Source organism: Aulonocara sp. 'chitande type north' Nkhata Bay, linkage group LG19, assembly GCF_057382095.1.
Source record: "Aulonocara sp. 'chitande type north' Nkhata Bay isolate Kocher_YH1m ecotype deep benthic linkage group LG19, A_spYH_male_GT1.1, whole genome shotgun sequence".
Lineage (NCBI taxonomy): Eukaryota > Metazoa > Chordata > Actinopteri > Cichliformes > Cichlidae > Aulonocara > Aulonocara sp. 'chitande type north' Nkhata Bay.
The window spans coordinates 26278326-26296225 of NC_141362.1; the positions used below are offsets into that span (position 1 = coordinate 26278326).

At 41.3% G+C, this 17900-nt stretch overlaps 1 protein-coding gene and 1 long non-coding RNA gene across 2 annotated transcripts; one reads left to right on the plus strand and one right to left on the minus strand.

The window, feature by feature from the left end:
• Nucleotides 1-578: 578 nt before the first annotated feature.
• On the minus strand, nt 579-6246 carry LOC147307149 (serine/threonine-protein kinase pim-2-like). Its single transcript, XM_086274280.1, has 8 exons — nt 6096-6246; nt 3966-4100; nt 3760-3854; nt 3571-3618; nt 3249-3467; nt 2961-3141; nt 2704-2874; nt 579-2606 (listed from the first exon to the last, which is right to left on the minus strand). The coding sequence occupies exons 1-8, from the start codon at nt 6244-6246 to the stop codon at nt 2515-2517; spliced, it is 1092 nt and encodes a 363-aa protein (XP_086130406.1). The 3' UTR covers nt 579-2514.
• Nucleotides 6247-15763: 9517 nt separating this feature from the next.
• On the plus strand, nt 15764-17378 carry LOC147307150 (uncharacterized). The gene is made up of 3 exons (XR_015126479.1): nt 15764-15800; nt 17084-17184; nt 17265-17378. It is a non-coding gene; the product is annotated as an uncharacterized LOC147307150 (long non-coding RNA).
• Nucleotides 17379-17900: the final 522 nt, after the last annotated feature.

A 17900-nucleotide genomic window follows, 5' to 3' on the forward strand; every position in this document is an offset into this window, starting at 1 on the left:
ACATGATATATATTAGATATAATCTAAAACAGTCTGCGGTGATTATATACAAATATTCAACTATCCCAGAATTAAACCAGTTCTAAATAAAAAGGAATGAGTATCACTACAAAGGTTAACTCATTGGTCCTAATGCTACAGTTTGATATCAGCAAACACCGAGCGCATACACTGATATGACACCACAGCCATATCATTGCAAACACTGATAACAGCATAAATCGAATTAAATCGGGACTTGATGAGACCTTGAGTATGACTAGAAATATTATAAACAGTCGTCTCTGTACCACAGTTTGCTATCAGTAAACACCGAGAGCATTCACTGTTAGCATAGCACATCCATGTTAGCAGTATATGAATGGATGGTTTAGCATATATTAGCACAGGTATCAATAAAGGACTACCGTATTAAATACTTTTACTAACCTCAGGCAGACGGACAGGCGCTCTGCAGGTGGGATTGAGCGCCTGCAATTGGTGTCTAGGCGGGCGATTCTGGGACCGACGCGGGAAAGCAGGTCCTCAAACTGGCCGAGTGAAAGACAGTGATATCGCTGGAATCGGCCGTCATCCAGGCGCAGCTCCTGGAGCAAATGGTGAAACTCACCAAACTGCTCACGCCTCTGGAGGACCTGATGGACCCAGGTACAGCGAGGACGTCTTTTACGCCGCTGCTCTGCTCTCCAGAGCAGAGGGAGACTCTCTCTTCAAGCGCTAGCTCGACAGCTGCCATCTTGCAAAGATACCGTCTGGCACAACTTCCTCCCACATTTCTGGTTCACGCACGTCAAAATATGATATTTCACACGCGATGGATTTTTCTTGGACACGCGTTGAGGCGCGAATGTGCACGCATCAAATTAGGGTCGTTTGGGGCGTTTTTGTTCGCGTCCATCGCATTCGGTGTGAACACACCGTCCTCCACCTTCACTGTTTATGTTATGCTAACGTAGCTGTGCCGCTAGCGATCATGTAGCACATCATTATATACCAGCTAGCCTAACTTCAGTAAGCCTACAAACGTCACTGCTGTTTAGTTTCCTGTCTTCATTTATGTTGGCAGTGATAGCAGAGCTGTACGTTTGAATTTTTTCAGAAATCTCTCAGTCAGAACATGCAATATCATGCTTAGGTAACTAGCGAAACTAGCGAGCTAACTTCCGCTAGCTTCCTGCTAACTTCTAACTCCGTTAAGTGTAATAAATTTTGTTTTCATGGATGCCTGGAAGTTAAACTTCATAGTTACACCTGGTAAAGCAGCAATGCTGATCGTTTTATTAAAGACGAAAGAATTTAGACAGTTTTTAACTCTCAGTGATGCTGCAGTGTTCATTTGACCTGAAGTTTACGGAGTTTAGGACCCAGATTACTCCCAGATTTAAGAGCATTTTAGTCCGACAAATACGACAATAACGACGGCTGCTTGCATGTTCTGCAAAAAAATGTGCTTTGTCGTGTATCTGACGGACAAACACCAAACCAGTTCCACATCACTGAAGTTGCACCATTTTTACAAACTAATGGTTCATCTGTTTCACTCAACAATCAGCCATGTGCGTATGAAAACAAAGGCACTGCACATGCGCGTTTTACTCATATTCTATCGCGATATTTCATTTTCCTATCGTTGCCTAACATTATACCGGTATTACCGTGAACGGTATAATATGGCAGCACGGTGGCACGGTGGTTAGCACTGTTGCTGCACAGCAAGAAGGTCCTGAGTTCAATTCCACCATCAGGCCGGGGTCTTTCTCTGTGGAGTTTGCATGTTCTCCCCGTGTTTGCGTGGGTTCTCTCCGGGTACTCCGGCTTCCTCCCACCGTCCAAAGATATGCAGCTTGTGGGGATAGGTTAATTGGATAATCCAAACTGCCACTAGGTGTGAATGTGAATGGTTGTCTGTCCCTATGTGTTAGCCCTGCGACAGACTGGCGACCTGTCCAGGGTGTACCCCGCCTTTTGCCCTATGACAGCTGGGATAGGCTCCAGCGACCCTGAAAAGGATAAACGGAAGCGGATGGATGGTATAATATGGCCTAGCCCTAGTAATGAAAGAGTATTCTCAGCAAAGTTGAGTTAAACAAGTTTTAATGGAAGTTTAAGTTAAATCTTTTGATTTTTACTAATTTTGATTACATCAACATATTTTATTACATTAACCAAATCAAATAAGGCCAATTTTGATGAAGCTCCTGACCCAGCCCAAGCTCTCTATGAAGACAAGGAAAAACTCCCCGGGGGGCCAGAATGATGGGAAGAAACCTCGGGAAAGCCAATTCAAAGAGAGATCCCCTTTCCTGGGATGGCTGGGGGGGTTACAGGAATTTCAGGATAGCAAAATTTAGAATCGGCCAAAAAAAACCAAAAAACCTTTTCCTGTTAAAAAAACAAAAAAAAAATGAAATAAAGACAAAAAAGAAAGTTAGGTCATTTATCACACTCATATGATAAGATATGAAATGTGTGTGTGTGTGTGTGTGTGTGTGTGTGTGTGTATGAGAGATGGGCTTATCTGAGCCAGGGGTGACGCTGGAGGTCCCCCAGCGTTGGGCGCTTCTCCGGGACATCGGTTAAACACGCGTCCAAGAAATTCCGGCAGTCTGGAAAGAAAGAAAGAAAGAAAGGAGAGAAAAGATGAAGATGATAGTTCCAGTGATCCAAGCCATCAGTGAATCTTGAAGTGTGGTGTTTTCTTACGTGGGGACAGATGCTCGTTGAATTTCAGTTCGTTTTCGATGAACATCATGATATTAAAGTCCCCCACATGAAGCGCTTCGTACAGCACCACTCCCATTTGCCACACCGTGGTGGGTCCAGGCCTGTATTTTTTGCCCCAGTAACATTCAGGAGGGCTGTGGATAGGTGTACCTAATAAACAGACACAATTACAATTTCTTCTAAAACAAAAGGCACAAATTGCTACATCTGTGAAGAGCAGGAGCTGAATATGTTACCATAGAAGAAGCGGAACCGCGATCTCTCCGTAGCAAAGCAGCTCAGTCCAAAGTCAATGATACGAACTCGAGGCACGTCTGAGCCGGTCTCAATCAGAATGTTGTCACTCTTGATGTCCCGGTGAAAGATGTGTTTCTCCTCCAGGTCCTTTGCTGCATCAACCAGTTGCTTCAGAATGACCTGGAAAAGATGAAAAAGACAGTAATGAGTCAACAGGTTGATGCTTCTCTGATACTCTGTGTTTTGATTGAATGCTGTACAGTCTAAGGCTCTTCCAGTCAACTTACCTTGGCCTTTTCTTCTGGTAAACATCCTCCATTTTCTCTTATGTATTCAAACAGGTCCACAGCGGGGACAGGTCTCTCCTGCACCAGGATCAGCTCTGTGCCAAAGTCAAACCAGTCCAACAGAGACACAGGAGCCGACGTTCCCACTGATCCATCTGCTTCAGCTGCAAGCTTCAGCAAAATGGCCAGTTCCACTGAGACTTCCTTCCCGTTTTCATCCTGATATATTACAACAAAGTGGATGATGAGGAACAGACGTTTCACAGGTGAACGCTGCACTCAGTCCAGGAATGTAAAAACAGTTCAAGTGTTGCACACTTACCGTCACTTGGATGGGGATTTTGTCCTTGGGAATGTGTTTGATAGCTACCTAAAAGACACAGAGCATTGGTGAGCATTTCCTCAGTATGACTTCATTAAAGGTGTAAAACAGCACCTTTAATGCTCAGCTGATAATATTGTCCGTTATCTGCGTTGCTGCCTGTCTTACTCCCACCATCTGAACACTTACTGGGAAATGATCTGTTATCCTGTAGCCAGCAAACACTGCTCCAAAGCCGCCATTTCCTAGATGGTGCTCCTGCACATATCTGGCTTGGTATTCCCCTGAAAAGACACAAATGTTGTTTTACTACAGCTGTGACACAAATTACTCTCTGCTGTACCCTAAATGTTGCTCTTCACCTGAGTATAAAAGCCAAGCTGTTTGCTACTTACGTTGCTGGTCGGCTGCTGAATTTTGGACAACGTTTTTGGTTTTGTCCTTTTTCTTTTTTTTGGGTGACTCTTTGCTTTCTCCCGCAGACTTGCTTCTGCCATTTTTTGTGCACCCCTTTGTGTTTTGACTACAGTCTGTAGATGTGGAAAACACCAAAAGCACATCAGCGTATTAGATCAGCTGATAGTAGAAAGTAATATTAAATAAATTCTAACAACAGCTGATCAAGCTTAAACATGCTGCTGTTGTTTAGCGCGACATCCACTGGTTTCCTCTTTCTGGCGCAAAGTGGGCGATAAATAAACAAGAGAGAAAAGCCGATCAGCTGATCATTGATCAGTTTCATGATTGAAGTAGAAACAGGAGAGGGAGGGAGAGAATGAGAGGAGAAGAGGCAGCTGTGCAGCGTAAACACAGAATAAATCCAGCTTTGTGTCTTTTCCATTGTAGCTGAAGTCCGGGACAAACTGTGTTTCTTTTCACCTCAATAAGAATTGAGAATTTTCTCCAAATACGAGACGATTCTGTTTTTTACGGGAGGGTTGGCAACTCTAATAATTAACCGTATGAACAAAATAAAGTTCAACATCAGTAACATAGCACCCACCCAGCTGTATAGAAACTCCGTCATGCTAGCTAGCACGCAGTACGAAAAAGTCAGCATAACGAAAATAAACTCCACCTAAACTTGGTTTATATGTGACTCAGATGGACTGCAGGTCATAACTTCTTACCTGAAGTTCAGTTCACCTGACACTCTCGGACCAGCGGCCGCTTCGGGTCTCTCCTCTTGCCTCCCTTTTCCTTCATCCACCTGCTGGCCTCCACCACTTGCTAATGTTATTGAATCTGTGGAAGCTCCGTGATAGCCACCACACGAAGTAACGGATAACGAGCCTATTTAAATCCCAGTAACGAGTAACGCGTTCCTGGTTTTGGCATAATAACTAGTTACCCTTCTCGTTACCACAATAATAAGGTAGTTACTGTAACGCGTTACTTAATAACGCGTTAGTCCCAACACTAAATCAGATTGCTGACCTCTACAGGATTTCCTTGCCTCCTGCCATATTGCAGCAGGGATGGGCTCCAGCTCCCCTGCAACCCTAAATTAGATAAGCAGAAGAAAATTGATGGATGGAAGTTGAAAAGTGACTGTAGAAAACTTCCTTGGGGTACTAAACTGCATAGTCATCACACCTAAGAATAATTACCATATATAGTGTATACTAACTTAACCATCCTAATGCAACTTTAATCTGTCCAGTTGGAGAGGTTTTAAAGTTTTACAACTTCACCTTACTCAATAATGACTTGTGGTCAAATGCTGCTTTAGCAGGACCCGCCTTAGAAAAATAACTAGCATTAAGAAACCTTTTGATGTTTTTGAAATTAAACATCTGCAAAAGGAAAATCTAAACAAAAGGTAGATGAGGAAATGGATAAACAGAGGAGATGGCAAGCAAGGGTGGAATGCAAACAGCAACAATAAATGTTACACTGGAGACAAAGCAAGAAACAAAAGAAAGCTGCACGAAAAAAAAATCTCAGAAAACAGTGCAAGGATGAGAGTGTAAAAGAAGCAGACAAAAATGCTGGTGCAGAAAGGAAAGCAGTGAGGAGCAGCGCAAACAGAGAGAGATAAAGAAAGATTGACAAGCCAAAAGGGAGACCACAGCAATGTACATAGCATCAGGGTGATATTGTCATTCTATGCAGCAGCCCAGCTCCAATGTGCTGATTATGAGAGCATCATTTGAGACTGACAACCTTGTTGCTATAGTACAGCATGCCAAACACATTCCCAGCCCCCATCCTTCTCCTTCTGTGTTCTCCCCCCGAGCTCACACAATAGCCGTCTGATGAAGACTGAATGATTGGAGGAGGAACGAAGTGAAACGTGAAAGAATTACGCACAAATAAAAGGCAAAACACTTTTTGAGAAGCTGGTGACGAGGCCAGTGGAAAGAATATATAAAACCAGAGAGAGAGAGAGAGAGAGAGAGAAAGAAGAGGATGTGTGGAGAACATGGACTCAATGCAGCTGCAATTAAGGGAGCGATTTTGTGCCAGGGAATATGCTAATTCCTCCTTTGTGTGAGCAGTTGATTGGCCGTTGCACTGCGCACCAGGCAGTGAGAGAAGGGGAAGTAGTGGGCTTGGACGCCTCTGTCTGGCATGGCGTTCATCACAGGCCTCATTTAGCTGCACCATCACAGTTAGCAGCACTGGATGAAAAAAAGACACATTTTTGTCAAATGCCTCTTCCTGTGTCGTCATGTAGTACATCCAAGGGATGTAGGGAAAGAGAGGCTGGTTCAATTAGCAAGCTCCAGAGACAAAGACAGGAACAAAGATATTCATTAATAGTCACGCATGACCTTTATATGTATATGAGCCAAGCCTCAATCCACTGAGGGCCGGTTTTAATTTTGGACCTAAGGGATTCTGGGAATACTATAGGAGACTGAAACTACTTTAGTATTTCTAATGCCTTCTGTTACTACACCAAGAGCTACATTTGCAGACTTAAATATTAACAAGAAGCCTCAGTATGTGTATTTTACACCTTTAAAAGAACAAATAAAAACACAGAGGTGCAGCATAAATGCTGCCGGCAGTCTCCTGATGTGCTTCATTTTCTGCCGCCAAAGAAGAAGTGGCTGTTTTATTCCATTTAACAAATTAATCACATGTAATCACCATGGTGTCAGATGTAAAATAAGCCTGAGTGGGCTTACACATTCTGTAATTCATGGTCCATAATGTGTTGTCATTCAGCATATTTCCTTCGCACTATCACGCGTAATTAGACAGTCTCTTGAGAGAAAAAGTGGAGGCAGAGCGTCATAAGGCGGCATCAGCCTGTCAGCTGAGCGTGGTTGGTGATTAGCTGTCCATGCACAATGTCCACACCAGTCCTTATCACGTCACAGACCACACACTTGTCCACTGAAATCATCCTAGCATCGTAACTTTCTTGAAAGGTTTTTACCCCCAAAAATAAATAAAAGGGAAATCTTGTGAGATGAAACAGCTATAACTGCATCGAGAATAAAGAGAAGCATTTGCTGTAATCTATAATTAATCGTTAATGCTTAATATTGAGTTATAATTCCTAATTTAACATAATTGGTTGGAGCTTGTTTCTGCTAGTATATGTGATGGATCGGGTCAGCAAGAGTTATTAGATTTTCAGCCCTTAAATGAATACAAACAGCCGCATGTGTTTCACCTCCTCTTCTTTATGTCTAGAAATATTGTCAAGAAATAAAGTCTAAGCTAATTTCCTTTTTCACACTTACTCGGGTTCCACTCATTTTTATCAATTAGGGTAGACCAAATGTTAGGAGACCTCTGAGCCCTTTCCTATACTATTAAACTGACTCAGTGTTACTTTTTAGTGATCTCTCAAGTGTGAAGGTTTAATGAATGAATGTAGGCTGATATAATTCAACAGCATTGCAAATTATATCTTCAAAATTTTTACATCTTACATTGAAAGAGCACCTCACTGTGATACATTAAACAAAAAAAATGCTCATTATAGATAATCAAGCCTATCATGTTCGGGTCTATTTTACTGGTAACTTTTGAAAAATTGTTGATTTATAGTTGTTGTTGTCTTTGCTTCCTAAGATCAGTTGAAATTGAAATTTTCTGCAACCTTTTTTTTAGCCTTTACTGCTTCTCTTTATGAATAGGACACTGTCTGTGTTTGTGCTTTACATTTGTTACTAGCTGTGGAAATCATGTACATTACTGTCCTCCGTACGCTGCTACTAAGTGGCCATCTCTGTACACCAGCAGACTTTCCCATTTATTGTTTTTTTAATAATAATAATAATAATAATAATAATAATAATAATAATGGATTGCATTTATATAGTGCTTTTCGGGGCCCTCAAAGCGCTTTACAATTCCACTATTCATTCACTCTGACATTCACACACTGGTGGAGGCAAGCTACAGTTGTAGCCACAGCTGCCCTGGGGCAGACTGACAGAAGCGAGGCTGCCATATCGCGCCATCGGCCCCTCTGGCCATCACCAGTAGGCGGTAGGTGAAGTGTCTTGCCCAAGGACACAGCGACCGAGACTGTCCGAGCCAGGGCTCGAACCGGCAACCTTCCGGTTACAAGACGAACTGCCAACTCTTTGAGCCACGATTTATACATTTTTTATGTATAAATCTCTGTTTCTGCTCATTCCTCCTTAACTGTGTGCGTATATGTGTAAAAACTACAACCAGTACAGCCTACGCTCTCACAATATTATACAAATGTTTGTCTCTAATTAGGAAAAAAAGGCTTTTAATTAAACTGCCCCCATTTCCTGGAATAATTTACAGAAGGAGCTGAAATTGTAAGAACTGGTGGGGGAGTTCAAGTTCATTAAAAGTAGCAAAAGAATAGCTCTTTTACTCAGTGTGACTACTTTTAATGTCACTCTCATAATGATCTGTTATTGCATATAATTTGTATGTTTGTGTTTACTTGTCTGGACTGAATATCGTTTGTATTTGTATTCACTATAACTTATAACTTAACTTCAGGTTGTAAATATTTTTTACAATGTGGAACTGCTAATCTTGCACAAACGCAGGCATGTAGCTTATTTCACAGCTGAGATGACCGATCAAAGTTTAGAAAAGTGGACTCCAGACAGAAAATTTAAAGTTTGTTTTACTAATAGTCTTTTGACTAAAATATAATTTGGTATTAGTCTTAATTTTTTCGTTTTAGTCCATATTCAGTTGACTCAATATCATAAGATTATCGTAGAGTAAATCTGAAGTTGATTGCACTGATTAAAGGTATAAAGTGTAAACGTTTGTTGTGTTTTTAACAGTGAGAGTTGTTCACCTTGGTTTACAAAGCATCTTATTTCCTCGTCTACTCTTCTAATCCTAACATTTTGTCACACTTTCATGGGAGCTAGCTGAACTCTCACCCGGGGGCAGATCAAATGTAGCTTATTTCTGATTGGATCGCTTCCAAACTCCTCCAATATTTCATTCGTTTCATCATTCGTTTTTAAATAGTCATCATCTAGTTTTCACCTTTAAAAAAAACCGCTATTAAATGAAATTTTTAGACAAAATTGATTGGTCAGCTTAATTTAAAAAGCAATCATACCAGACATTCCTTTCAAAAGTTCTGTCTAATTCTGCCTCCATTTCCCCCTTTTGTTTGTGTGCGATGATGTTAGAAACAGTCAAGTGGAGCAACCGGCTTCGTCACCATCTGGTCCCCAGAAGAAGGAGGCACAGCAGTGGTCGCACGATATACGCCCACTCACAAGCCCACACACACACACACACACACACACACACACACACACACACACACACACACACACACACACACACACACACACACACACAAACTTTACTCCAAGGCCAAAGCCAAGATCTTACTGCAGCACCTACTTGAACACACACACGCCAACACACATGCTGGCACCAATAGGAGCATTCACACGCACACAGAGACAGGCAGGCTTTTCCACCCACAGTTTTTCCGAGGTGCAGTCCATCTGCTCTCTCCATAGATTTAGATGGCAGAGTCCAATATGTGATACAACTTACCAGCTTGGTGTATATTACACCCCCACCAGGCCCAGGTGTCTGAGGTAGGTATTAACCGCTAGAGCCTGACTAATACATCATAATGGCTGATAGAATCATCCGGTTGCATATTATGTTGATATTAGCAATACAGAAAAGATTTGCTTGAATTATTTTAGAAACAATTTGCCATTAAAATAACTGTCCACAAGGGAGCACTGGAAGGCTAATTTTTATTCCACAAATATTCCAATCATTCAGTTGTTGCAAGAAAATTAAAGTGTTCCTCATAAAAATTTTTTTATTTTTTAATAAAGAATGTTAATGTTTACATGTTTTTCTTTATAATACAGAGAATTATATAAGGACCGTGTAAATACAGACCTTTACTGAAGACAGACAGGCAGTACTTAAGGTCAGAAAAAAGCCCCGGGGCATGTTAGAGAACATTGACAGAGACATAAATAAAATATACCACCTCACTCTGAACAGAATCTGGGACATAGCCCGGTAACATGTACACATGTAAACATTACAGAGAAATAATGTATGGGGTGAGGGGAGCAAAAAAACAAGTTGAATGCAGGGCGCCACAAGCACGAGCATGCAAGGCTTATGTGCACAGACAGGAAAAATAAATTCCCACTGCATTTTAATTGCAAGATTTGAGCTAAAGTAAAGCTGATTGCTAACTGAGAGCAAACTACAGAAGAGCGCAGCCTAAGGTAGAGAGCTTTGAGTGCTCAGGATGCTTGCTGCAGCTTAAAACATCACTGATGGCTGTTTCACCCTCTGACTCACTAAATTAACTCCAAATCCATTTACCAGGGTTGCAGCTTAAGCCCTCAAGTTTGGTCTTGGTCTTCAGCGGTTTCTTCTAATTGAGTTTCTAGTAATTACCACAAGGCTAATGCATTGTAAGTGCCTTCTAAATCAGGGGTAAAGATTTTGTTTCAGACTACAAGTGCACCCAATGATCGTATGCATCGGCATGTGAGGGAAGCTTTGGTATTAATGTGGAAAAAAACCCAATAACATACACAGCATTGCAGATTGTTGTGACAAGAAACTCACAAGCTAAAATGAACCTTGAACCACCTCTTTCCTGGTTCCCCTCTTAATCCCTGACTTTAGATTCAGAGTGCCAAGTAGAGGCAACCTGGCTGACACACTGCACAGGACTCTTTGATCTGCGCTGGCAAATTTGACAACAATGAGTGGGCTGACGCTGGATAAATACACTACAGCTGAACAAATTAGCTAGTTACCTGGCATTAACCATTTCTGGATACACCTAAAAATATCAAAACTGAAGACTAATAAAAAAAAGGAATGGGATTGTGTATACAGTTTCTCTGGCCTTTCATTTTCTTTGCTTTGTTGTGGTGGACAGGAGGGAGTGACAGGGAGCTCACGAGAGGCTTGAATAAGCACACTGCTCCCTTACACTTATGAAGTTGCCTGAGACCTTGCTTCTCTCTGAAGACTCCTTTAATTAGGCTTTAATTGCCTTATTAGCTCGGGCTATCGATGGAGGAGGGAAGGCAGTGAGAGAAAAAGGTCACGAATGGAAGACAGCTGGAGAGGAGGAAACTTAGCAGGGTAAATAAACAAGGGTGGGCAAAAGGGGCAGGGAGAGGATTGGAGCACAGAGAGAAGCATCAACCCACACATACCGACTCACTAATATACAGTCAGACCGCATAAAGCACACAGAAAACGTTTGTGTGCACATAGCTGTGCAAAGAGTTGGTTACTGCAAGCAAAAATGAGGCGGTCTCCGGTGGGAAAGTTTTGTCAGGTGAAATAAAAGACAAAGATAAGACGCAGCTCGGAAACATGACTGCTCCTTCAAGAACAGGCTCTGTGGCGCACCCAGGCAATTGACCCTTCACCCTGACCTCAGTATGGCAGGGGAGATGGACGAGGTAGAGGAGAGAGCTGAGAGGAAAAGGAGGGGCAGTAAGAAATGATGAATGAGTGGAAGCTGAGGAGAAAGAAATCGGCAGCTGGAGGAGGAATTGCAGAAAGGATCAAATATTCTTCTGAGGACTCTCAAGACTTCAAATGAAAAGCATACTCTACATTGTGATAAATTAACTACTTCAGTGTCTCACTTGTTTGCATGTAAGCCATGCACATTTGCAAGTTTAGCATTTGTCGTTTGTGTACTTGTGTACCTCCATGTCTCTTACCCTGCATCTTGCATACACGTGGCTCATACCTGCCTTTTAAAATTCATAGCCTGAACCTGGGGTGCTAGCTAATTTCATTTTCAATTTGTAAGTTGTTGACAGTGATCTTGCAAACATCATAGCTGCCATTTGTTATTTTCTCTACCCCGTGGCTAGTATTATCCATTTCAAATTTCATTCCAGCGAGACGGAGAACAAAAAAAAACTTCAAAGATGTGAAACTTAGTGGAGTTGAGGCCCAGCGCGCAACACAACACAGAAATAAAACCAACATCTGTTACACAGGCCAAGCTGACATTTTTTTTTATCACTGCTGAAGGCTTTACCAATCCATCTGTTGCTATATCCAACTCTGCCTAGTCAAGTGATACTATAAAAGGACGCCAGTGGGAGTGAAGCTTTTGCATAGAAGCATCTGCAGAGGCAATACGGCAAGGTACCTTTCCATTATAATATCTCCTCTTAATCTACCTCCCACTACACACACTCACAGGCACACTTTAGCTGTTTTGTTGTTTTGTCTCTACTGTATGTGTTCCTCCATGTGCATGCCAATGAGATTGTCCATCTTTGCTCTGTGGGTATTACCAGCAAGTGTGTGTGTGTTCCTGGTTTGTGTATATGAGGGCGCGGATGAATCAATCCATCAGGGAAATGGAAGAGTGTTTCTTCCATTCCTGCGCGTTGTTCCCCAGCCTCATTAGAACCCATTCAGTCAATCAAGCATGAATCCCTAACACAATAACATGCAAAGTGTTTTGTCTGCGTGTAATTGGCCTTGCCAGGGCTGTTTTTCCTCAAATGGTTAGCTGCAGTTGCCTCTCTCAGACCACTGGCCAAGAGCCTCATCCAAGAAATGCAGCTGGCAAAAGGAGGAGGAAGAGAGGAAACAATAAAGAAAAAGAAACATACAGAAGGAAAGATTTGAATAAGGATAAACCAGAAGAGTTTAATGGTCTGTTGGTCTTATCTGTGTAAACCCTTAACATTTTTCACATGGTTCTCCTTTTTCCAGTTTGTATGTGTGTATGTTGGATGTCCAACAGAAATGAATAGATGGATCCAAATATTGGTAGCATTCGATACCAACTATATTGGTATCAGGTTGTTACTAGTGCAATAGGATCAATACTTTGTTTCTATCCCAGTTCAGCATGTAGCCCAGTGAAATTTGTTAAAGAGTTTGTTTTTGGGGGGAAATGAACAAATATACTTCTAACAAGCACTATGAAAAGTGTTGACTGTGACATCGATTTTATTTTTTATTTTTTAGCCCAAAGCACATCTGAACAAATGAAGTTGAAGTGCTGTAGAGACAGGCACATTTAAATTCCAGATCCCCCAAAAAAACAAACAAACCACGATTTCAAAACAGATGAAAAGCTGAAAGGTGTGCTTTGTTGTGTTAACTAATTATTGTGGGTAGTAAAAAATCACAGTGATTTAGTGGTCATTACAATATGTTCAGAATTTGCAAATTGATGATAATTCATCTCATAAATCATCACACGCTCCTTTCTCCTACATAAGCTGTGTTTATAAGTTTAAGTACTGGTATTGTTATTGGCCATATTAGCTCTGCATTTATGTCTAATAAACTCATGTCTGTCAACACCTTGGTTCTCACACAACCTTTTTAACTTTTTTAAAGGGCTTTTTTGAAAGGGCTAAAGGTTTAAGAGACAAATTAGGGTAGGATATGAGTGCCAGGGAATGCACTATAAAAATGAATGTCCCCACAGAGACAGCCACACAAATATATGGGTTTGTGTGCCTATCTGCGTGTGTCTGCTTCAGCAGGCACACATACAGCATTGTGTGCGGTCATGCAGAACTCCTGTCTGTCACAATCACACATGTTCCCCATTACCACAATAAACCAGTTGACATACACACATAAATGTACCACCCATGGAAGAGGTAGCGCACTAGCATTTGCACAGAAATGCATGATGGGAGATTGATAACACATCGGTGCAGAAACACGGCCCCTGTGGAGGGTCTGTTTGTTCGCTATGATGGGTGACACGGCTGACTGACACTTCCCTCTATACCAACCCAACAGCCAGTGTGATGAAATTGTGCAGCTACACTGTTGATTAAGCAGTGTGCGGTGTGTGCGTTATTACAATGAGTTCAGCGGTGCAGTGTGTAGGTGTGTATGCATGCGTGTTTGCATTGGTTGTGTTCATGCTACACGTGCATCACAAGGAAATGAGACCATAATTATAAAAGGAATACACCTGACTTTGAACCAAAGCTTTGCATAAGTCAAGCCCGGCCACAACACCCACAACTGCTGAGATAATCATCAGTAGTCAAGTGCTGCCATCTAGTGACACAAAAATGCAGCTTTAAATGAAAAATGATAGTCTAGGCACAAGAAAATTGAGCTAAACTTGCAATAAACTTTAATTGATGAGGCAGTTTTGAATTGACGCAGCAGGATGTTTTCTCCTTCTTCTTAACAAAATCCAGATTTATTCATGCTGCTATGCTTCCTGTGTCTCCTTCTCACTCCTCCCTGAATCTCTTAGCCTACTCAGATCAATAGCTTTGTTTGTTCCAGTTACACCTCCCAGTGTTTTCACTTGTCCCCCTCTGCAGGAAGTGAATTGGATGTCCTGTCCTGTGCAGTGGTTATGCTGTGAATCAAAAAAGCTAAATTAAATTGCCTAATTGGTTTCCTTGGGAAGGGTAAAACAGATTTAAATTGATTACCGGTAATGGCCTTTTGTGGAACCACATTGGCTTCTGCTGTTTGAGGAGGATTTAGCAAAACCAATTAATTTGCCTCACCTCTTATGTGCCCTCCTTCTGTCTCCCTTTGTCTCAGCCTGGGAGCTTTTTCATCGTTTGCGTTTTCCACTTTTTAATGCCCTTTTTCATACTCCCAAAAAATATGATGACGATAATGTCGCTGGATAACAATCATTCATGCCTAATTGGATGAATACTGTCACACTGGGTTCCAATAAAAAGGCAGAGATATTTTTCTACTGTCTGCCGTTAAAAGACTCGCCCGACAAAAGAAAATTTAAGTCTCTTTGAATTACCTTGCTTGTGCGTTACTGCTGTTGCTGCTTCAGGTGATGGTGGAAAAAGTAAGACGTCAAGGTCAAATTTTGTCACACAAGCTGATTAAATCCCTAATAAATTCTCCCTTTAACTGTATCGCTGCCTCAGTTTTTCTCGTTCTCCCATCAGATATTATCACAGCCTGACCCAATGTGACATTTAAAATGGGCAAATTACAGGCACTTAATATGATATCATTAATTACAATGGGGTAACTATTGTGTATGATTAAAACAGATGTCAGGCACCTCAAGGGAAAAGGGATAATAATATTATTATCAAAGTCATTTTTAGATTCTTTTTTTAATGTTCTGGTCAGGAAATTATAAAATGTCTCAAACCACATCAGATTTTGTGTTCAACTAAGAAAAATCTATTTTCCCTCTGAAAGAACTCTTATTTTTAGCTTCACTGGATGCAGAAAATTTAAATGCAGTTAAGCTGAATAGCCCATGACAAATTAACAAAATAATTTCAAGCATTATAAATGTATTTATAGCTGACTTCATATTTTGTAGAGGGCTAAAGCAACCTTCCACTGCCCAAGGTTCAGCAGAGATGTAAGAATAATGACTTAAGTACTGCTATTTAGTTGGATTACATGCAAAACCCTTAAGCATTACAAATTACTGTAGAAAGAAGGCTGCATTCCATTATGGGATTATTTCACACATATGATGTGGTTATTGCAAATCCATCGCAACCAGGATTAGTATATCAAAAGGTAACAAGAACACTGCATGTATATATATATATGTATGTATAGCTGTATTTTACTGTAATTACAATGCATGGTGAAAAAAAGAGGGAAGAGTAAAGATTTCTTCTAAACAGAGCAGCTGAACAGAAAATAAATTCTAAGCAGAATTGCCTCCTTCTCTTCAGCCACCTCCTCCAGCTCTTTTGGGAGGACACTGAGGCATTCCCAATCAAGCTGAGAGACATAATCTTCCCAACATGGAGTCTGGGGCCTCCTTCCAGTTGTACAGTCATGTAAGTATCCTAGTCAAATCTCCAAACCACCTGCGCTGGAGTGGTAGCAGCACTCCTCTTAGCCCCTCAAGAATGACCAAGCTCCTCACCCTGTTGCTGAGGGAGAGCCCATACCCTATGATGTCTGGACAAAAGCTCATTTCTCCTGCTGTTATCTCATTCTTTTGCTTACTACCCACAACTCACAGGCACAGGTTATGGATGTAAAATCCATCAATCTCCTGCTGTGCTCTTCTGTTCTTTCACTTGTGAGCATAATTCTGAGATATTTGGGGAAAAACTCATCCCTTTTCCAGCTGAGAATCATGGCCTCAGAACTGGAGATACTTACCTTCATTGTAGTTGCTTCACAGTTGGCTGAAAACCACTACAGTGCCAGCCAGAGGTCATTGCTCGATGAAGTCAACAAAACCACATCATCTGCAAAAAACAGAGAAGATATCCAGAAGCTACTAAAACCAACCTCTTAGCTGAATCTATCAATGAGTGACAAAGTGCACCCCTGGCAAAGGCCATCACCCTCTGGGATCAATCATGACTTTGCCAGCAGACCAACAAACCCTTCACACTCGTATTAGAGTCCAGAATAACTCTCCCAATACCCCATCTCCTCAAACCACTCCCATCAGGACACTCCAAGACATGCACTCGACAAAGCAAAATTAGTAAATTCGATTTCAAGTGAATGTGTGACAGATGGCTGGCACAATTAGCAAGACAGACTGTGCATGTGAGCTGAAGAACTGGAAGCTGTATGTGCGCCAGGCGGAAGTTTGCCATGAGAGTGTTAGCATGTTGAAATAATTCTTTCCTTGAAAATGTGTTATTGTTCTATACTGGGCCACATGTATTGTTAAAGCCCTCATTCACAATCTGTGAAGTGTTTGTAAAGTCATGCGTCACAAAGTCACATTTTAAATGTAACATTTTATAGATGATGTCTGTCACCCACACCACAACACGGTCTATCAGGCAGCGAGGGCCTGAGAGTGAAAGCACACACTGATCATAAGCTTTATTTATATAACAGTCACACGCTTTCAGTGTTGTGTTACTTTTAAGGGCACTATTAGATGCACCCCCTATTGTGTTCAGTGCATAACACTGATCACAGAAACACAGGCTAGTTGACATTAATGAACTGGTGCTATACATTGCATACATTGCAATGCTACAAACCGGGTAGTCAAGGCTCCTTCTTGGTTATCCCAGATATAAAAGCTCAGACTTTTTCAGGCTTGTATCACTTCTGATGTGCTGTTCTTTGTTTTTTTTCCTCCAAGTGTTCAAGTGCTTTGTTGAGATAAGCCATGCTGCTTACAACTCTTCTGGACCCCATGCTGGCAGGCTGGTGACCCTTGTAGATGTAACTAGCCAAAATAGAGTGAGTGGTCTGAATCATAGCTGTTGGATCAGTGCTTTACTCTTGACTTGTTGATATAAATTTTGTCTTGTTATTTCCAGACGGTTGTCGAAAATGCCTCCACAGGGGTGAAGATGCCTTTCCCTTACAAGTGCATGCACCTTACAGAAAATACCCCACACGTGAGTGTGGACAAAATGTCTTCTAACCTTGCCGATTTATCCTTTTTAAAGGATATACCATACAGTAATATTGTATACACAACTGTGTGTCATTGGTAAATAGTACATAAAGTATCAAAGGTAAAAACATTTTTTTCTACAGAAAAATGTTCCCGGATCAGTCTCCAGATGTTGTTTTTTCAAAAACTGTCAGTTTAAAGTTGTGTGTTTGTAGTTTGGTTCTCTAGTGAGATCCAATTATCACTTTTATCAAGCTCAGAAAAACGGGGATTCATTTTGATTTAAAAAGTATGCTAAAATATATAAATGGGAAAAACGCAGCTGAATTAAAACCCTTGAGCATATAACAGTCAGCATCAATAGCCAACTGCAGCCACAAGATGGCAGTAATAACAAGCATGTATACAGGCGAGAACCAAGCAGTTCCCTGTAAATGCACGTCCATGCTGCCATTTAAAGTCTATGCAACTTGACTTATTTTCTGAGACCTGCACCAAAGCAGGATTTGGGGCTTAGAGAGTTAACTTCAGGTTTAATTTTGCATCGTTATGAAGA

Excerpts from the sequence above, each read along its gene's own strand:
- LOC147307149 (XM_086274280.1), bottom strand. The coding sequence starts at position 6,246 with ATGACGACACAGGAAGAGGCATTTGACAAAAATGTGTCTTTTTTTCAT. Across the intron at positions 4,101-6,095 it reads TCCCCTTCTCTCACTGCCTG|ACTGTAGTCAAAACACAAAG; the intron begins GTGCGCAGTGCA and ends CCACATCTACAG. Across the intron at positions 3,855-3,965 it reads TTCAGCAGCCGACCAGCAAC|GGGAATACCAAGCCAGATAT; the intron begins GTAAGTAGCAAA and ends GTGTCTTTTCAG.